The sequence below is a fragment of the Ictalurus punctatus genome, chromosome 11 (genome assembly GCF_001660625.3).
Source record: "Ictalurus punctatus breed USDA103 chromosome 11, Coco_2.0, whole genome shotgun sequence".
Taxonomy (NCBI): Eukaryota; Metazoa; Chordata; class Actinopteri; order Siluriformes; family Ictaluridae; genus Ictalurus; species Ictalurus punctatus.
This window is the reverse complement of record NC_030426.2, coordinates 25368627-25387431: the sequence shown is the minus strand read 5'-3', so window position 1 is coordinate 25387431 and position 18805 is coordinate 25368627. Positions and strand designations below refer to the sequence as shown.

The 18805-nt window shown below is 43.9% G+C and overlaps 1 protein-coding gene across 3 annotated transcripts; it reads right to left on the bottom strand.

Annotated features, from left to right (window-relative positions):
* Nucleotides 1-282: 282 nt before the first annotated feature.
* Nucleotides 283-18452, bottom strand: LOC108271807 (vitamin D3 hydroxylase-associated protein). Of its 3 annotated transcripts, none has more exons than XM_053683858.1 (15): nucleotides 18174-18435; nucleotides 16335-16448; nucleotides 15842-15982; nucleotides 12296-12429; nucleotides 8052-8258; nucleotides 7567-7607; nucleotides 7337-7461; nucleotides 7127-7252; nucleotides 6569-6666; nucleotides 6387-6486; nucleotides 5498-5541; nucleotides 3881-3920; nucleotides 3686-3794; nucleotides 2473-2618; nucleotides 283-660 (listed from the first exon to the last, which is right to left on the bottom strand). In XM_053683858.1, the coding sequence occupies exons 1-15, from the start codon at nucleotides 18348-18350 to the stop codon at nucleotides 523-525; spliced, it is 1740 nt and encodes a 579-aa protein (XP_053539833.1). In that variant the 5' UTR covers nucleotides 18351-18435; the 3' UTR covers nucleotides 283-522. The 3 variants fall into 3 exon arrangements, 2 of the variants coding, with proteins under 2 accessions (XP_053539833.1, XP_053539834.1); XM_053683859.1 differs by lacking the exon at nucleotides 18174-18435 and adding an exon at nucleotides 16783-16876; XR_008397233.1 differs by having other exon boundaries at nucleotides 504-660; nucleotides 3628-3794; nucleotides 18174-18452.
* Between the last annotated feature and the right edge of the window lie 353 nt (nucleotides 18453-18805).

Sequence of the window (18805 nt, the reverse complement as noted above, 5' to 3'; positions counted from 1 at the left end):
TCCTTTATTGCTAGCTACTAACTTATATTCCATATTAATGACAGGATGCTCTTGTGTTTCTTACTGATGCTCTTGTATATTATTGTAAAGATACTAGCGATGTCTTTATTTGTTTCTGATCACTGTATGATTTGTTCTAAGGAGGGATTTGACTCCGTTGCGAGGACATTTTAATTTTATCCAAATTCAATCACACACACACTCGCCTTAGAGTTGTGGATTTAGTCTCAGGAGCACCGTTCATACATTAATGCAGAATAAGACTGTAATAACATGAAATCATACAATTCAAATCATAATTTTATTATCAACTGAATCACTAACAGACAACTCTGCCTTCAAACCTTAGGCCGCGCCTATACACGGGTCTGAATCTTAAGTACAGTGATGAGATTGAGAACCCTGTGCCGAGGAAGAAAGTGATTTAACTGTTTTCACTACGCGACATCCTTTTGAACTATTAATCAGTGCGATACAGATCAACTTCAGATTATAGGCTGGAGTGTGTGTGTGTGTATGTGTTTAGTGGTTTGTGTTGGAGCATTTGTTCTCGGCACAGAGCTTTTCCACTTCTCTCATTAGGCGTAAACACATCTCTTCCTGCCAGGGCAGAGCCACACACTGCACTGCTATCGGCAGACCCACACCGCCTCGTATAGCCTGTAACACACAGATCACAAACATGAACAATACAGTTCCTGTTCAATACCCTGAAGACGGTTTACAAGTTCACGTTGATGATGGTATCCCAGATAGCAAAATTGTTGTGGCCCAGATCCGGCCCACACCTGACACTTTCATCCGGCCCACATACAGCATTGAATGATGGCACTTGGGCGGTCCGCTCCTGTTTGCCAGATTTGGGCCACAAGCCAGCCCTAGCACCACATTTTTGCCAAAGGTGGCCCACATTTGTTTTGTGTTATTAGGGCCATATTCAGTATTTACCACATGGGCCACTTTAAGGTCACATCCAGATTACACATTGCCATATTTGCTATTTTCCATCGGCTCCAAGGCTTCAACTTTAACACTAATCCCAGATTTTCTCCGGATGTGGGCCACTTCATGCAGTGATGCGGCACTGCTGGCCTTCTTTTGGCCCGGACAAAATGGATATGAGCCTGAAGTGGCACACATCCGGATAAAATCTGGGATTAGTGTTAAAGTTGAAGCCATGGAAGCTGATCTGTTTGAGCGGAGTGTAGCAGAGGAGAGAGGTGAGAGACTTGGACAGATTAAAGGTCTAAAGCACCGCTGCATCTGCATCGCAGTCTTTAGGTAGAGATGAAGCGAAGGGTTGAATCCAACTGCATTACTATCTATCATCAGGTAGACGAACTGCATTGTGGGTACTCTAGGAAACCGTTAAACAAAGTGAAAACAGACCAATAAGCTTCAAGTTTATTAAGAAAAAAAAAATTCATTACGAATAAAATAAATCTCGGACACTACTGAACATCACATCCTTCACTGACATGTTTGCAGTCTAGTGGTTAACCAGCAAGATAAGTTAGTATATTCAGTTAACTTCTTACACACAGTCATTCACAGAACAGTTAACATTGGTGTTATTACATCACAAGACAGTCAGCAACTTCATTCACTAAGACGTTTGCCCTGACATTTTGCTAAGCTAACTTCTGGGTAAGTCTGAGGTAATTAAGAAATGGTACGGTCCGTTGTAGAGGTGTTTGGAAGTGTCAGTTTTGTCCTTTTTTGGGGGGCATGATGAGAGAGAAATACATGTGTGTTTACTGTTCGGTTATTTAGGACGTAATTGTGTAATTAGAATGAGTGGATTGTCCATTGATTGTGAAATTAAGAGAATTATAGTCTAATTAGAAGTGCTCAGACCTCCCCTGAACTTCATATACCATCCCATATGATTAGCATGTAGTTTGCAACAGAAGCTACAGACCTGTAAAGACAAAACAAAACAAAAGTAGAAATACTGCCGCCTTGTGGCGAGATTCAGAATTTTACTGTCTGTGAAATGAAACTTGGGTCAATAAAACGATGACTTTTAGAACCAAATTCCTTAAAACTCTAGATTTGGGGCTCATTTAAAGCATCTCTTTGAATCAAATAAATGATCCTTTTAATTAATTTCCCAATCTACTGCCAGTTTTCCTTCTGACTATGATCATCAAGTCCACAGCACATTAAAAGAGCCTGATTCTTAAAGTGCATTTTTTGTATTGACATGATGAAAATGATGTTGTTATTATGAGGGTAAATGAATATTAATAAAGTGCTTCATGAATATTAATGAATAATGGGTGGTTACAGGGAAAATGGGGAGCTAATCAAATGAGTTAAGACGCATCTTTAATATTACAAACGAGTTGCTTTGCATGTCCTGCTACTGGAAGAAAAATAAAATAATGACTGACGTCAATGTTCTGAGGTGACTTTCACGACCTCTCTGAGGTAGAGGTTACAAATAAACTGCATGTCTATCATGTTCACCTCGACAAAGGTCTTGTCCCCGGCATCTCCAAAGTATCCTCTGTAGTGTTTCAGCTGATCTTCGTCCTCGGCCGTGACCTCAGTGACAGTAACGACTCCAGCAGGGAAGTTGAGCACGTTGTACAACGCAGTGCAACTCAGAGCAGCTGAAGACAATGACACAAGCGTTACACAAGGTTAGCCCCGCCCACTTTGCATATAGACACTGGAAGGTCATTAATTAATTACTGTAGTATGGGATCCCATGGGATGCAGCAAAAAAATAAAAAAGTCGAAGGGTGCATGCATGAATGAGTGGTCAGATATGAAGACGTTAACGTGAATGTGATGCAGTTATCTTCCTGTTTAGGCCACGCCCACTTCAGTATTGAATCTAAATACGGTTATGCATGTCCATACCCACGTCACATCCATAACAACACCTGAATGACACCCCAAGTATATACACACTATATGAACATCCCATCCAGATGTAACCCCTCTTAGCTGTAATAATGACCCCCATTCTTCTGGAAAGGCTTTCCACTAGATTTTGGGGCGTGGCTGTGGGGATTTGTGTTCATTCAGCTACAAGAGCGTTGAATGAGGTTGAGGTCAGGCGCTGATGTTAGGCGAGGAGGCTCCAGCTCATCCCAAAGGTGTTCAGTGGGGTTGAGGTCAGGAGGACTCCGTGCAGGACACTCGAGTTCTTCCAGTCCAACCTTAACACTTAACACACCATGTCTTCATTTAGCTCGATTTGTGCACAGGGGTACTGTCATGCTGGAACAGGTTTGGACCTCTTAGTTCCAGTGGAGGGAAAGTGTAATGGTACAGCCTACAAAGACATTCCGTCCAATCATGTGCTCCCAACTTTGTGGTAAAGAAGAAGTTTGGGGAAGAACCACGTATGGGAGTGATGGTCAGGTGTCCACATACTTTTGGCCATACAGTGTATATACGCATATGAAGTCTCTTGATTCGTCTAATTTGGTTTGTGAGTAGATACACGGTTTATCACATGCTGCATTAAACCTGTTATAAATCCCTTGATGAGTCAAGGTGAGGGTGAGGCACTAAAAATTAGGATACAGCTACAGCACGACATTTAAAAGCAATACTTTTAAATATTCATTATTTATAGTGATGATTTGCAGTTAAGCGGGCTTTCTTTACGTAATCGGTTTGTCGGGCCTCCCAACGTGACACTGTTTAAGACGAATCTGTTTATTACTGAATAGTTTTCCGGTGTAGTTGAAGTTGTAGGCCGGTCCCAGCATGGGGCAGAGCAGCACATCCAGCTCCAGCTTCCTCCACTCAGCTATCGTCTCACGGATATAATCCTACCAACATGAAAGCAAAGCTCGAATGCTTCCTGTCATTTGAATAATAAATATGCAAACGTCAATAAATATATTCACACACATACCTCGACCTCTTGGTGCTGTTTCCACAGAGCTGCAGGAGAGCTACAAAGCAGAGAACACACAGGAAAAAGTGTGACGAGGCCACGTCAGACACTGCGGTGCGTCAGAAGTCTGAACTCGTGTTCGACGCTCGTGAATCGAAGCGGGCTTGGGCTTTGGCTGCGGTCCAAATCTGCTGACAATGTGCGGTAATTTTGAAAAATCCCAAGAGTTTCGCTTGATTTTGCGTCGATCTATGCGAACGCGAAACCGCGGCATTCCGGAGGGACTGGTGTAAGATAACAGGATGTAGATTTACAGTGGCGAGGAAAAGCTCCCTGAGACATCATGAGGAAGAAACCTTGAGAGAAACCAGACTCAAAAGGGCCGGATAGTAGGATTATAAGTCATGACAGTAGAAGGTGGTGTCGAAGAGTAACAATAAACAGTAAATAGTTTGTGGAAAGGATAAGATGTATAGTATTGTCACGATCTCGCCGGCAGATGGCGCTGCGCCGACGACTCCGGCTCTCTGTGCACGAACCAGAGCAAGCACATGCTCGCGCGTTACATAGAGACTTTGTTTACAAAGAACATGTGCGTTTGTTTCTGTTTGGTTTCCACGCTGTTCAGTCATTGGTTGATTTTCGAAAGAGTGTAATGATTGGTACCAGCTGTCACCACTCAAGGTAATCACAGTTGTTATTTAAACCCCTCACGTTGCTGCGCACTTGGCGCAGTATTATATACCGATTGGGGTAATGGTGCCATGCGGTAATGTTTCCATGGTCTGTTCTGGTTTCATGTTTCAGGCCATAGTCCTAGTTAAATTATTGCTATGTCTATTTTCTTGTTTCCGGCCATAGTCCTAGGTAAATGATTGCTATGTCTAGTTTCTTGTTTCAGGCCACAGTTAAGCGATGAGTATTTGTTTAAGTGGGTAATTGTGGTAAGCGGTAGTGGTTCCAAGTCTTTTTTCTGTTTCATGTTTCATGCCTCAGTTCGAGTTCTTGTTTAGACCTCGTTTTCCGTTTCCTGCATGATTGACTTTAGTTGGGAATAAATACTTAGATCCTGCACTTACTTCCTGTACCAGTCTCGTTTCGTAACAAGTATAAGCAGACTGGGCCATATTCCAAGTTAAGTGTGCACAGTGTTACCTATTTTCTAAAGTGACCCCGGAAAGACAAATAATATAAAAATGCGGTCGGAACCATCTGGATTAGCGATATGGATATTTATTTGTAAAAAAAATAAATAAATAAATAAATAAATAAAAATTCAGTAACATTAAAATCACTCTGGCTTGTTGTTAGAAGCAATTTACATAATAACACCGTCCCAATTTGATTTGTAAATATGCTGTTTTATTAAACTGTTCATGTACAAAGTGTGTGTGTGTGTGTGTGTGTGATGATGTACAATGATAAAGCAGAGGCCGTAAGATTCCGTTACTCGTCAGCTACGTTACCCTCGCATAGCTCCAGTGCAAAACGAAACGAGCAAACCTCACACGGCTTTTTACAGTTTTGTGAATATCGTGTGCGATTTCTATTTCCTGTCTGAACTGTCCCTTTAAATAAATGAGGACTGTATCTGAACGGTCACGGTTACGTGTCAGGTACGTGTTCCACTCTTACCTGACTCCACAGGTGGCGTGTACTATTGCGGCCATGCGTGGATACTGAGGGAAAAGATTCAAAATATATACTTTTACCACAAGTGCAATCTGTGTTTAGGACAGTCTGAAGAAACAGGTCAAAATCTTTAGCGCACTGAATTATTTGAGTTAGAGTTAGAATTACATTTAAGAAAAAGTTCATGCCTTCTAAAAATCTTACCACTTTATATAATACCGACATGGAAATAATCTCATGATCTAACTTTAAAAAAAAAAACATCATTATAAGAAGATAAGGAAGGAAATTTGAAGGTACAGTACAATACAGGCCAATAGTTTTAAGCAATGCAAATGTTGTATAAAATAATAATAATAAATCAGCAATAATAATAATGTCTAACTGGAATAGTATCATATATAACGATGTTTATTTGCATAGAATTAAAAGTTTTGTTTGTTTTTTTTTTAAAATAAAATATTTTTTAAATAAAATATATTTTGCCTTTGTTGCGATAAAGTTTGGAATTTTATTCCGAACTTTATTGCAGAAAATAAACGAATTGATTAAGCAATAAATGAGTACATAAAGGAGAAAGCGTTAAAATCGGTTTTCTGCAATCAGTATTGACTGAATGTATTATAACTAGTTCATTATAAATATACAAAGTGCTCACAATCCCTCATGATCAGTCCCTATGTTATCGACCATATTCAACCCAAAATTCATCTTTCTAAAGAGATGTGAACAGTAAATCGTTTCATTATTTGGCCGTAACGCTTTTAAAATAGTTATATTGATAGACACTTTTAAAACACCCCTACTCTACATCATCACAAATAAAGGGCCAAAGTTGGTCACGTATTAAATCGGATCCTATCATAGCCGTCAATGAACCGTCTAAACTCACAACAGGTCGAAGGAGCAGAGAGAACATCTTCTTCACGAACTTGGGAAAACCCCAGTGTATGGCCTGATGCTGCATACACGGATCGACAGGGCCTTCCTCGCTGAAAACACACAGCGTTCTCCACGTTAACAGATTTCTGAAACGCTGATGAAACACGAATGATGACATGAGACTGGACTCACAAGTGCTTTAGAAGTGTGGCGCATCCATCTGCAACGTTTCCCCGTACAACAAACTCATGGAAGGCGGTGAATATGCGAGGAAGGTTGAATGGAATTAGCTACGGAGTAGAGAAAGGAAAATACACACAACACACACACACACACACACACATATCTATACATGATTATAGATGTATGGATATCAAACTATTGCAAACACAATACAGGTTTATCCCCCCCGAAAAAACACCTTTGTTAACTATAGGTGTGCAACAATTATTGGCACCTCTATGAAGTTTATTCCCACTGGGTGACTAGGAATAGGAAATTGTTCAACCATGACTTCCTGTTTCACAGGGGTATAAATATGAGCTAGCACATTTACCTGTGATAGAACCCCAATACTGTCTTCCTAGTTTTTGCCCTCTTGTTTCTTATCGATCTGGCTTTAATAATGACGAATAGATTTGCATGCGCTAATCAATTCTGCGTCTGATCTGACCTCTGCTACGGATTATAATACTACTTCTGATTACTGTTAGCTCTAATATGATACACGTGAGGCTCGAGCACTGATACCGTGTGTCCTGCTTTTTCCAGGAGCTCTTTGGTCTCTAGTAGAGCTCTGCTCATGCTTGGAGACGGCTGAAAGTACCCGTCGCTCTCGTAGTAACCAATCCTCAGGGGCTCAGAGCTCTCGTACACCTGGTAAAAGAAAAATTAATGGGATTAAGTATCAAGAAACATGACATTCAATACTGCTGCACTGAAGCGGACTGCGTTCGGTACCTGCTGGTTGAACGGTATGGGAGGAACCGTAGGGTCCAGAGTGAACATGTCTGGGCAGAGTAAAGCTCTCATACACAGAGCCAGACTCTCAACATCACGGGCCATGGGACCAACGGACGACAGGGCTGGAAATGAACGCATTTATTCCAAAGACACTGTCATTAAATGTGCACGTTTGCTAGGTACTACTCTCCAAATCTATAGGAACTGAGTATCTGGAGCTGTCTTACCTGTCTTCCCACCTTTTACACACGAAGACAGTCCATGCAAGCTGCATGAAAAGAAAGTCATCGTTATAGTGTTATGAATTACAGTCCTATGAATCATGTTCTCATAAGGCATTTTCAACTGGCCAGTGTAGATGCTAACAAGCTACTGAACTGGCAAAGCAAATATCCATAGTGGCTAGTGAGCTTTAACATTAATAGCTCTGAGTTCTGAGCCCCGAGTTACATTAACATTCATTCATTACATTCAGACGCTTTTATCCAAATGAGGAAATGCGAGCAAAAGTTCAAATGAGTTCAAATGTTCTCACAGCTAGGCCCTTTATATATTTGTTCAATCAAAAAAGGACGATGGTTACCTTCTGAATTAAACGAGGAGAACGTGTCCACCGTAATAATATTATCATATATTGTGATATTCTGTATAAGGGATTATAACTACATGCGCAATTATCATTCTTGATCTCGCGCATGAAATATAAAAACACCTTATCCGGTTGTTTGTGGGTTTTAAGCCGCAGATGCCACAGAAGGCTGCCGGGATGCGGACACTTCCTCCAAGGTCGCTTCCCAGACCCAGAATAGATCCTCCTCCAGCGATCAGAGCACCCTCGCCTCCTGAAGAGCCGCCGCACGTCTTCTCGACGTTGCAGGGGTTCACCGTCCTCCCGTATATGGGGTTACTACATTCATAGCTACCATTTTTTTAAACAGCACACAAACACACACACACACAATACTAGTTCAATAAAGCATCAGAATTGGTTCTGTATAGCACAGTGATGGTGGTGAACTCATAATGAATTCATAATGAATAATTATGCATAATTATGCAAAAATAATGCATAAATGCATAATTCATAAAGCATCATACCCAGTCCAAATCTTTTCAGATAGGTGTCACGAGTTCCCCTCTAAGCAGCGTGCTGTGGAGCATGTGAGCGCGCTTACACGAGCAGGTGCGCGAGCACCAGCGTTTCCCTGGTGGACAATTGTGACATTTCTACACGTGCATTTGTTTATGCTTCTGTCATGTCTCCTCCCCGTTCTGTCATTGGTTGTAGTCTCACGTGTGTCTGAATCGTCCTCAGCCGTCAGCCATTACGAGGCTGATTATCTCCGCATATATACCGCGCACCTCCCAGCACACAATGCGGAATGTTGAATGAGTTAGATAGTCGATTAGTTTAGAGTCCTTGCGATAGATACCCACAGTCCATAGTTTCATGTGTCGTTTCATAGTCTTAGTCTTAGTCTTAGTTCATAGTTCATGTCATGTGTAGTTTCATTTGTTAAGTTCACGCTGGTTTCTCCGCTACCAGTCCCTCTCTGCTGTTTCTGTTTCATGTTTGGTATATCAACCCTGTATCCCGAGACCACGACGTTGATTCTTGCCTTGCCTCGTTTATGCCTGTTTGCCAATCGACTGAACCTTGCATGTTACTGGATTCCGTTTTTGGATCAGGTTTTGGATCTGTCTGCCTGTCTCTCTGTAAATAAAACTGTTGTTCAACCTGCATTTGCATCCTACCTTATCTCCATTGCGTCACGAAATGTGACAGAATATTCCGCCCATCATGGATGCAGCACGAGAACGCAGAACCCGGAGGTCCACGCCAATCATCCCCGCCTTGGATTCTATGCAGTTCTCGCAATGGACTTTCATGGACCTTCCCGATCGGTATGATGGCTTCTTTGGTTATCCGGACTATTTTATGATAGACTGCCAGAGTTACTTCTCAAGCCTGTTTGACCCGAAGCCAAGGGAGAGACAATGGATTAAGTTCATGATGTCCCGATTTTTTGGCCCGGCTCGCAAGTGGGCACAGCGAGTCATGAGAGCTCGGGTACTGGAGGACAGTAGGCAGTGTTCGGACTTGTTTCTGAGGGAGTTTGGAGAACCAGGGCAGAGCTATAACTTGGATGAGCTGTTGAAGGGAGTTAATGTGGCGAACAGTGCCGATCTTCCATTCCACATGTATTATGAGCGGATGAGCCACCAAGCTGATGTTAACACAGACAACCAAGTCCCTGAGGTCCAAGTCCAAGTCAAGTCTCAAGTCCCTGAGGTCCAAGTCAAGTCTCAAGTCCCTGAGGTCCAAGTCAAGTCTTAAGTCCCTGAGGTCCAAGTCAAGTCTCCAGTCACTGAAGTCCAAGTCAAGTCTCAAGCTTCTGAAGTCCAAGTCAAGTCTCAAGCTTCTGAAATCCAAGTCAAGTCTCAAGTCCCTGAGGTCCAAGTCAAGGCTCCAGTCTCGGAAGTCCAAGTCAAGTCTCAAGTTCCTGATGTCACGCCCAAGTCTACCGACCCGGTCGCCCAAGTTCAGCCCACGCCCAGGTCTACCGACCCAGTCACCCAAGTTCAGCCCACGCCCAAGTCTACCGACCCGGTCGCCCAAGTTCAGCCCACGCCCAAGTCTACCGACTCGGTCGCCCAAGTTCAGCCCACACCCAAGTCTACCGACTTGGTCGCCCAAGTTCTGCTCACGTCCGAGTCTGCTGACACACACAGCCTTGTTCTGCTCACGCCCGAGTCTGCCGACACGCACGGCCAGGTTCCGGTCACGCCCGAGTCTGCCGACACGCACGGCCAGGTTCCGGTCACGCCCGAGTCTGCCGACACGCACGGCCAGGTTCCGCTCACGCCCGAGTCTGCCGACACGCACGGCCAGGTTCCGCTCACGCCCGAGTCTGCCGACACGCACGGCCAGGTTCCGCTCACGCCCGAGTCTGCCTACACGCACGGCCAAGTTCTGCTCACGCCCGAGTCTGCCGACACGGCCACCCAAGCTCCACCCATGCCCAAGGCTCACCTGGTGACCTCAGAGCCTCAGCCTCCTTGTTCAGCTGTGGACGTCAGTCAGCCTCCCTGTTCAGCCGTGGACGTCGCTCAGCCTCCCTGTTCAGCTGAGGTCGTCGCGCAGCCTCCCTGTTCAGCCGAGGTCATTGCTCAGCCTCCCTGTTCAGCCGAGGTCATCGCTCAGCCTCCCGGTTCAGCCGAGGTCGTCGCTCAGCCTCCCTGTTCAGCTGTGGAGGTCGCTCAGCCTTCCTGCTCCATGGTGAACATTGTTACACCCCCTCCTGCTTCGAGGAGAGCTACGCTCCTCTCCCTGGCCACACGGAGACCCACGCTCCTCTCCCTGGCCACACAGAGACCCACACTCCTCTCCCTGGCCTTACAGGGGACTTAGCTCTGCCTTCCAGTTCAGCCGGGGACGTCGCCCCGCTTTCATGCTCCGACGAGGACATTGCCCTGCTTCCCTGCTCTGCTGAGTACGGCGCTCTGTTTCCCTGTTCAGCTGTGGTCGTCGCTCAGCCTCCCTGTTCCACCGAGGACGTCGCTCAGCCTGCCTGCCCAGCAGTGGTCGTCGCTCTGCCTTCATGCTCTGCCGAGGACTTTGCTCAGCCTGTCTGCCTGGCTGAGGTCGTCGCTCTGCCTTCATGCTCCGCTGAGGACGTCACTCCGCTTTCATGCTCTGCCGAGGACGTTGCTCAGCCTGCCTGCCCAGCAGTGGTCGTCGCTCTGCCTACCTGTTCAGCCGTGGCCATCACTCCGCATTCATGCTCCAATGAGGACGTCACCCTGCTTCCCTGCTCAGCCGAGGACGTCGCTCTGCTTTTCTGCCCGGCTGTGGTTGTCGCTCTGCCTTCATGCTCTGCCGAGGACGTAGCTCAGCCTGTCTGCCCGGCTGTGGTCGTCGCTCTGCCTACCTGTTCAGCTGAGGACGTTGCTCTGCTTCCCTGCTCTGCCATGTACGTCGTTCTGCCTTGTTGTTTCCGAACGCCATGCGGTCTCCAGGCTCTGCTTGGGACATTCTGCCCAGGGGGCTGGGGCCGCCAATGGAGATGGATGTTTCATGGCACTCCGGGAGGAGTGCCTTTGTGGGGGGGTTCTGTCACACGTTCCCCTTTAAGCAGCGCATTGTGGAGCATGTGAGCTGTCATGTTTCTGTCATGTCTCCTCCCCGTTCTGTCATTGGTTGTAGTCTCACGTGTGTCTGAATCGTCCTCAGCCATCAGCCATTACGAGGCTGATTATCTCCGCATATATACCGCGCGCCTCCCAGCACACAATGTGGAATGTTGAATGAGTTAGATAGTCAATTAGTTTAGAGTCCTTACGATAGATAACCACAGTCACAGTCCATAGTTTCATGTTTCGTTTCATAGTCTTAGTCTTAGTCTTAGTTCATAGTTCATGTCATGTGTAGTTTCATTTGTTAAGTTCACGCTGGTTTCTCCGCTACCAGTCCCTCACTGCTGTTTCTGTTTCATGTTTAGTATATCGATCCTGTATCCCGAGACCACGACGTTGATTCTTGCCTTGCCTCGTTTATGCCTGTTTGCCAATCGACTGAACCTTGCATGTTACTGGATTCTGTTTTTGGATCACGTTTTGGATTTGTCTGCCTGTCTCTCTGTAAATAAAACTGTTGTTCAACCTGCATTTGCATCCTACCTTATCTCCGTTGCATCACGAAACGTGACAATAGGCAGTTGTTTTAGAACAGCGTATAAAAGTATGCCAGCTCCAGAAGTACCAATATTTATCTTTTCATCAGATTTATAAAAAAAAAAAAGAAAGAAAGAAAACAACAAGTCGAGTGTAGACACTACTTAATAAAAAGCTTTCTTTTCTTGAGCTGAAATGGTCGTGGCTTCCACTTGGCGTCCTGCCCTCACTGAGCACATGTGACACCGAGTGTGTGAGTGTGTTTTGTAGAGCGTTTCTTACTTGAGGAGACCCTGTGGGATGTTGGTTTTGATGAAGGGGATCGCACCCTGCTTCTTCAGTACCGAGACAAGCACACTGTCCTTAACGGCAGGATCATCCAACTTAGTCAACACGCCACAGGTAGAGTCGTAGCCCTACACACACACAGAGAACCATTCACACATATACATCGATCAGCCATAACATTAAAACCACTGACAGGTGACGTGAATAACATTTTGATTATCGAGGGGTGGGATACAGTGAGGGAAAAAAGTATTTGATCCCCTGCTGATTTTGTACATTTACCCACTGACAAAGAAATGATCATTCTATAATTTTAATGGTAGATTTATTTGAATAGTGAGAGACAGAATAACAACAACAAAAAAATCCAGAAAAACGCCTGTCAAAAATGTTATAAATTGATTTGCATTTTAATGAGGGAAATATGTATTTGACCCCTCTGCAAAACATGACTAAGTACTTGGTGGCAAAACCCTTGTTGGCAATCAGAGGTTCGACGTTTCTTATAGTTGGCCACCAGGTTTGCACACATCTCAGGAGGGATTTTGTCCCACTACTCTTTGCAGATCTTCTCCAAGTCATTAAGGTTTCGAGGCTGACGTTTGGCAACTCGAACCTTCAGCTGCCTCCACAGATTTTCTATGGGATTAAAGTCTGGAGACTGGCTTGGCCGCTCCAGGACCTTAATGTGCTTCTTCTTGAGCCACTCCTTTGTTGCCTTGGCCGTGTGTTTTGGGTCATCGTCATGCTGGAATACCCATCCACGACCCATTTTCAATGCCCTGGATGAGGGAAGGAAGATTTTTCTCAGCCAAGATTTGACGGTACATGGCCCCGTCCATCGTCCCTTTGGTGCGGTGAAGTTGTCCTGTCCCCTTAGCAGAAAAACACCCCCAAAGCATAATGTTTTCACCTCCATGTTTGATGGTGGGGATGGTGTTCTTGGGGTCATAGGCAGCATTCCTCCTCCTCCAAACACGGCGAGTTGAGTTGATGCCACAGAGCTCCATTTTGGTCTCATCTGACCATAACACTTTCACCCAGTTGTCCTCTGAATCATTCAAATGTTCACTGGCAAACTTCAGACGGGCATGTATATGTGCTTTCTTGAGCAGGGGGACCTTGCTGGTGCTGCAGGATTTCAGTCCTTCACGGCGTAGTGTGTTACCAATTGTTTTCTTGGTGACTATGGTCCCAGCTGCCTTGAGATCATTGACAAGATCCTCCCGTGTTGTTCTGGGCTGATTCCTCACTGTTCTCATGATCATTGCAACTCCACGAGGTGAGATCTTGCATGGAGCCCCAGGCCGAGGGAGATTGACAGTTCTTTTGTGTTTCTTCCATTTGCGAATAATCGCACCAACTGTTGTCACCTTCTCACCAAGCTGCTTGGCACTGGTCTTGTAGCCCATTCCAGACTTGTGTAGGTCTACAATCTTGTCCCTGACATCCTTGGAGAGCTCTTTGTTCTTGGCCATGGTGGAGAGTTTGGAATCTGATTGATTGATTGCTTCTGTGGACAGGTGTCTTTTATACAGGTAACAAGCTGAGATTGCATTTTTCTGGATTTTCTTGTTGTTATTCTGTCTCTCACTGTTCAAATAAATCTACCATTAAAATTATAGACTGATCATTTCTTTGTCAGTGGGCAAATGTACAAAATCAGCAGGGGATCAAATGCTTTTTTCCCTCACTGTGTATTTATTAGGCAGCAAGTGAACAGTCTGTTCTCGAAGCAGACATACACTCACCATCCACTTCATTAGTATCATATCACAGCAAACCACTGATTACATTTCCCATCATGCACTGCGGCCTACAAACATGGCCGCCATGGACGGCAATTCCCAGAAACATGCATTCATTCTAATCACGCACACCTGCGTCCACACAATCACACCACAGTTTAAAAGGACTTTCGAGGCGTTCACTCTTTGTGAAGTATTGAGTGTTATCACCGTACCAAGCGTTTGTACCCTGATTATCATTTTGATTCATGTTCTTTGATCTTGTTTTTTGTTTCTCGTTCTCGATTCTTGCCTTGCCTCTTTTATGCCTGTTTACAGATCGTCTGACCCATTGCCTGTTTTTGGCCACGCTCTTGTCTCATGATTTGAATTTGTCTGCCTGCCTCTCTTTATTAAAAGCTCTTATCTGCACCTGCATCCTGCATGGCCGGATTGGTTTCAAGCTGCCAGGATGTATATAGTAACTCGAATAGTCACTGTTTACAACCGTGGTGCGCAGAAAAGCACACAATAGACATTGTCTCAAAGCAGCTTTACAGAAATATCAACATGGTATACAGATATTAAAGGTGCGAATTTATCCCAACTGAGCAAGCCACTGAGTGGCGACGGTGGCAAGGAAAAACTCCCTAAGATGTTTTAAGAGGAAGAAACCTTGAGAGGAACCCGACTCAGAAGGGAACCCGTCCTCATCTGGGTAACAACAGCTATCATGAGCACAGACTCGCTCAAACTGGACAGTAGAGGATTAGAAAAAAAATCACCTGGTCTTTTTCCCATATAAATCTGTCGAGTTTGGGCGATTAAACCTTTTTTTTTATTTAATCGCTGAAGTTGACCTCACTAATTCCTGATCTACTTATCATTTTATTAACTGTTCCGCGGAGTCAACCTTTACCCAAATGTGCTACATAAATAAACACACCCTGTCTGGTTTTCTTACTCCAGCACAATATATAGTAGAACTCTGTTGTTAAATTTTAACCAGAACGGACACAGTGATAAACCGGGACACACCACTGCATTATGGGAATTCAAGTCACATATTTGTGACAAGCACCCGAACCATGTCTATGCACAAATGAGCACTAAGTAGCGTCGATTAACTTATCCTGGATGGCGTTTATGTTACATAGTCCTAGTCTTGGTTCTTGTGTGTTTCACTAGTAATAAAATACTCTGCGCTCGCATCCGTCTCCAAACCGTCCGTGGCAACCGCACTACCAAATAGCGAGCTAAAAATATCTTTAGCCTACACAAGCTTCCCTTTCTTGAAAGGAATGGTGATAATAGGCTTAACAAAAACACTCTCAGCACCTTTAACGGCATACACATCCCTGAAAAAAATCAACTCTCGTTGATGGTCAAGTAAGAACTCGGTGATATCCTGGTTTGGAGGCTCTATTCAGACAGATCAGGGTTTATAAACCATTTGAGGTCCTCATGAACCACACCTTTTTTTTTGTATTTATAGTTTTGTGTATTTCTCTCTGTGCTCCTTAGAGGTTGGTGTTTTCGATTTATTTTTTTGAATGATATCTGGTTCATTCGTAGCTTTGAACTGCATTTGAAGACCCGTGTCTGTGTTTTTTTTTTTTTTTTTTACAGTATCCTCGCTATAATATCGACATGATGAAGAACTTTAAAGCATTAGCTATTGTTTTCCCCACTACAAACAAGAAATATTCCTGATTTAAAGTCCTACTGGTTAACCTTATAGTCAATAGTTCTTCTCCAATACATGGGATTGGATCACAAACCCACAACTATGCTAGTTCCGTAGCGTCAATACCTCATAATCCAGATTGTCCTTGATGCTGATGGGAATACCGTACAGTAGGCCGTCTTTGTGCGACTCGATGTCCTCCAGTTGTTTCAGACTCTCCGTGAGGACAGCGGTGCTACAGTTCAGTTTCCTGTTCGCCTCCAGAGCCTTTAGGGCACAGGAAAGTTGAGTATAGAGTTCTTACTACACGATTTGTTACCTGACCAAATGTTTAGTGATCAGTTTTCACACAGCTGCCAAACTTCTGCACAATTAAAGCACTAGTTTAATAAGCATTGGGCACGTGTTAAACTGAATGCAGCACTTATGTTAGAAAGGTTCATACATCTCAAATACGGTTCTCATATCTAAAGACAAAGTCCTTTCTTTACTGAGTTAATGGCAGAGATGGCAGAGAAATTGGATATGTAAGTGTATACAGGTGAGATCTGGGGGCACGTGTGGGTGTGCGAACACTGTGTGAAATTGTGAATGAGTGAGATTTGAGAGTGCACTGAACTTTTTCCATGTAGGCGTGGAGAACAGCGTCGGGCTGCAGAGATCCATCTCTGATCCGTTTACTCAGCTCAGCTAGAGGGAGAGTCACGATGGAGCTCAAATCAACACCAGCATTCTGCAAACACACAAGACTGATCAAACCAGATGTTACACAATCAGAGAGACAGACAGACAAATAGGCTGAAATAGACAGACATGTAGTTTGATGGTCACACAGACAGGAAGGTAGGGAGAGGGACAGACAGACAGACGTGTAGCTCGACAAACAGACAGACAGTATATAGCGTGATACATACTGTGCAGTGTGAGAAAGACAGCAGCGAATTCACACGTACACACACATATACACACACAAAATGGGAAAATGGTCTAACAGAACACTATATATAACTGTATAGATAGATCGCATCACGACATTCATAAAAAGGTAAAACTGTCATAAATACTACCTCAACCCCACTGAACACCTTTGGGATGAACTGGAATGCCAACTGCACCCCAGACCTCCTCATCATCCCAACATCACTACCTGACCTCACTAACGCTCTTGTAGCTGAATGAACACAAACCCCCACAGCCACGCCCCAAAAACTAGTGGAAAGCCTTCCCGGAAGAGTTTATTAGGAGATTCCCAAAAAGAAGCTTTTTATAGCAGCAAAGGGGCGAATAAATCTGGAATGCAATATTCAACAAACTCATATTAGTGTGATGGTCGGGTGTCCACAAACTTCTGGCCACTCCGCACGCACAGTCCCCAGCGGGACTCGAACCCCGGAGGCGTGAGGCGAACATGCTAACCACTAAGCTACCGTGCGCCCCTGAATGTAAGTCTTTCCATTCAAATGCTATTGAAGTTAGAAACGTGTAGTATGTAACTTTATGTTACAATGTTGTATGTTGCATGTGTCATGTTATATGTTATATGTTATATGTTACAATGTTGTATGTTACATGTGTCATGTTATATGTTATATGTTATATGTTACAATGTTGTATGTAACTTTAGAGATGGTCCCTTAATTGTTTGCGAATATCGAACATCCAAATTCAAGCCAATGTTATGCTAATTCACTATATAGGGACTAGTGAATGAGTGAACGAGTGAACGGTTCGTTTTCGTGTCCATTATAAGATTGGACTCTCTCTCTCTCTCCCCTTTTTTCGCTCTCACAGATCTCTCTGCCTCAATTGGACGTGCTGACGTTGTGCACGGGCATTGGACAGGTGGGGACAATTATGTTCCTATCATGTTGTCCCATTCCCCTGTCTTGCCGTATATGGTGTGGCTGAGTTTATTATTTGTATATATTGCTACCTATTGTAAATTTTTCTTTTCTTGGTAGCACGAAAGCTGTAGGGGTTGGGTGCCATTTATTTTGAGTCTGTCTTTTGTTCTCCATTTTGATTCAGCTAGGGAGTTAAGTTAGTATTTTATTTTGAAGTATCTTTGTCTGTTGTTAGTTTATTTAAATTGTTACTTGGCAAGATAGCGCCTGTTTTGTTTATTATTTTGGCATTGATCAGCCCTGAAGAGATTTGCTTTATGAGTGATTCTGTTTGTTTGGGGATTATTTCATTCTTGCAATCATTAAATTGTCAGGGAAATCAAAGAGTTGAACAAAACGTGTGTTGTCCTCATTATTATGATTGAGTAATGTTAATAGTTTTTATGCTACACCGCGACCCTAGACCGGGGTCGTAACATGCTTACTTACAAGCGTGTATAAGTGCCTTGAAAAGCTCCTAAAAATAAAAAGTATTATTATTATTATTATTATTATTATTATTACTACATGTGCTATTGAACAGGTGAACCCGGTGTGTGTGTGTGCGTGCATACCTGAGTCTTAAAATAGCCGACAGCTTTCTCTGCCTGTCCCAGCTCTTTCTCTCTCTTCTCTCTGGCTCTCTGCAGTTTCCTCTTCACCGTCTGATGTTCTCTCCATTTCAGCAGGAAAACACTCACACCGGCAACACAGAACAAGGACACTGCTACACGCTTCCACTCAGCATCCATGTCTCAACTCACCTGCCCTCTTACCCTCTATATTAACTACACAGTGTGAACCAATATGATCCACCCTCGAGCTGTTTGTTTTGACTCTGCATGAATCAATGAGTCACATGTAAGGTTGCCAAGTATTGAGAAGTCAGTTCTTTTCAGGTCAAAGCTGAAAACCGACTTGCATAGATGAACTGTTATTGTTTATATACCGAATTATGCAATGTTACAGAAGCCCTACGCAGCAGGGGCTCAAATGCTGACCTGGCTTCTTAGTATCATAGAAGATACGACCACATCACCCCGATCTTATCCACACTGCATTGGCTCCCAGTGAAAAAAAAATCTCTATCCTGTTTTTATATATTTCTGTAAAGCTGCTTTGAGACAATGTCCGTTGTTAAAAGAGCTAAATGAATTGTCTCAAAGTTTTAACTTTCTGTTGGGAAACCATCTGTTCCAAGATGTTG

Coding starts and splice junctions, on each gene's coding strand:
- LOC108271807 (XM_053683858.1), bottom strand. CDS start 18,350: ATGGATGCTGAGTGGAAGCGTGTAGCAGTGTCCTTGTTCTGTGTTGCC. Junction 12,430..15,841: donor AGGACAATCTGGATTATGAG/GTATTGACGCTA, acceptor GTGTGTGTGTAG/GGCTACGACTCTACCTGTGG. Junction 5,542..6,386: donor CTCTGCTCCTTCGACCTGTT/GTGAGTTTAGAC, acceptor CTTTTCCCTCAG/TATCCACGCATGGCCGCAAT.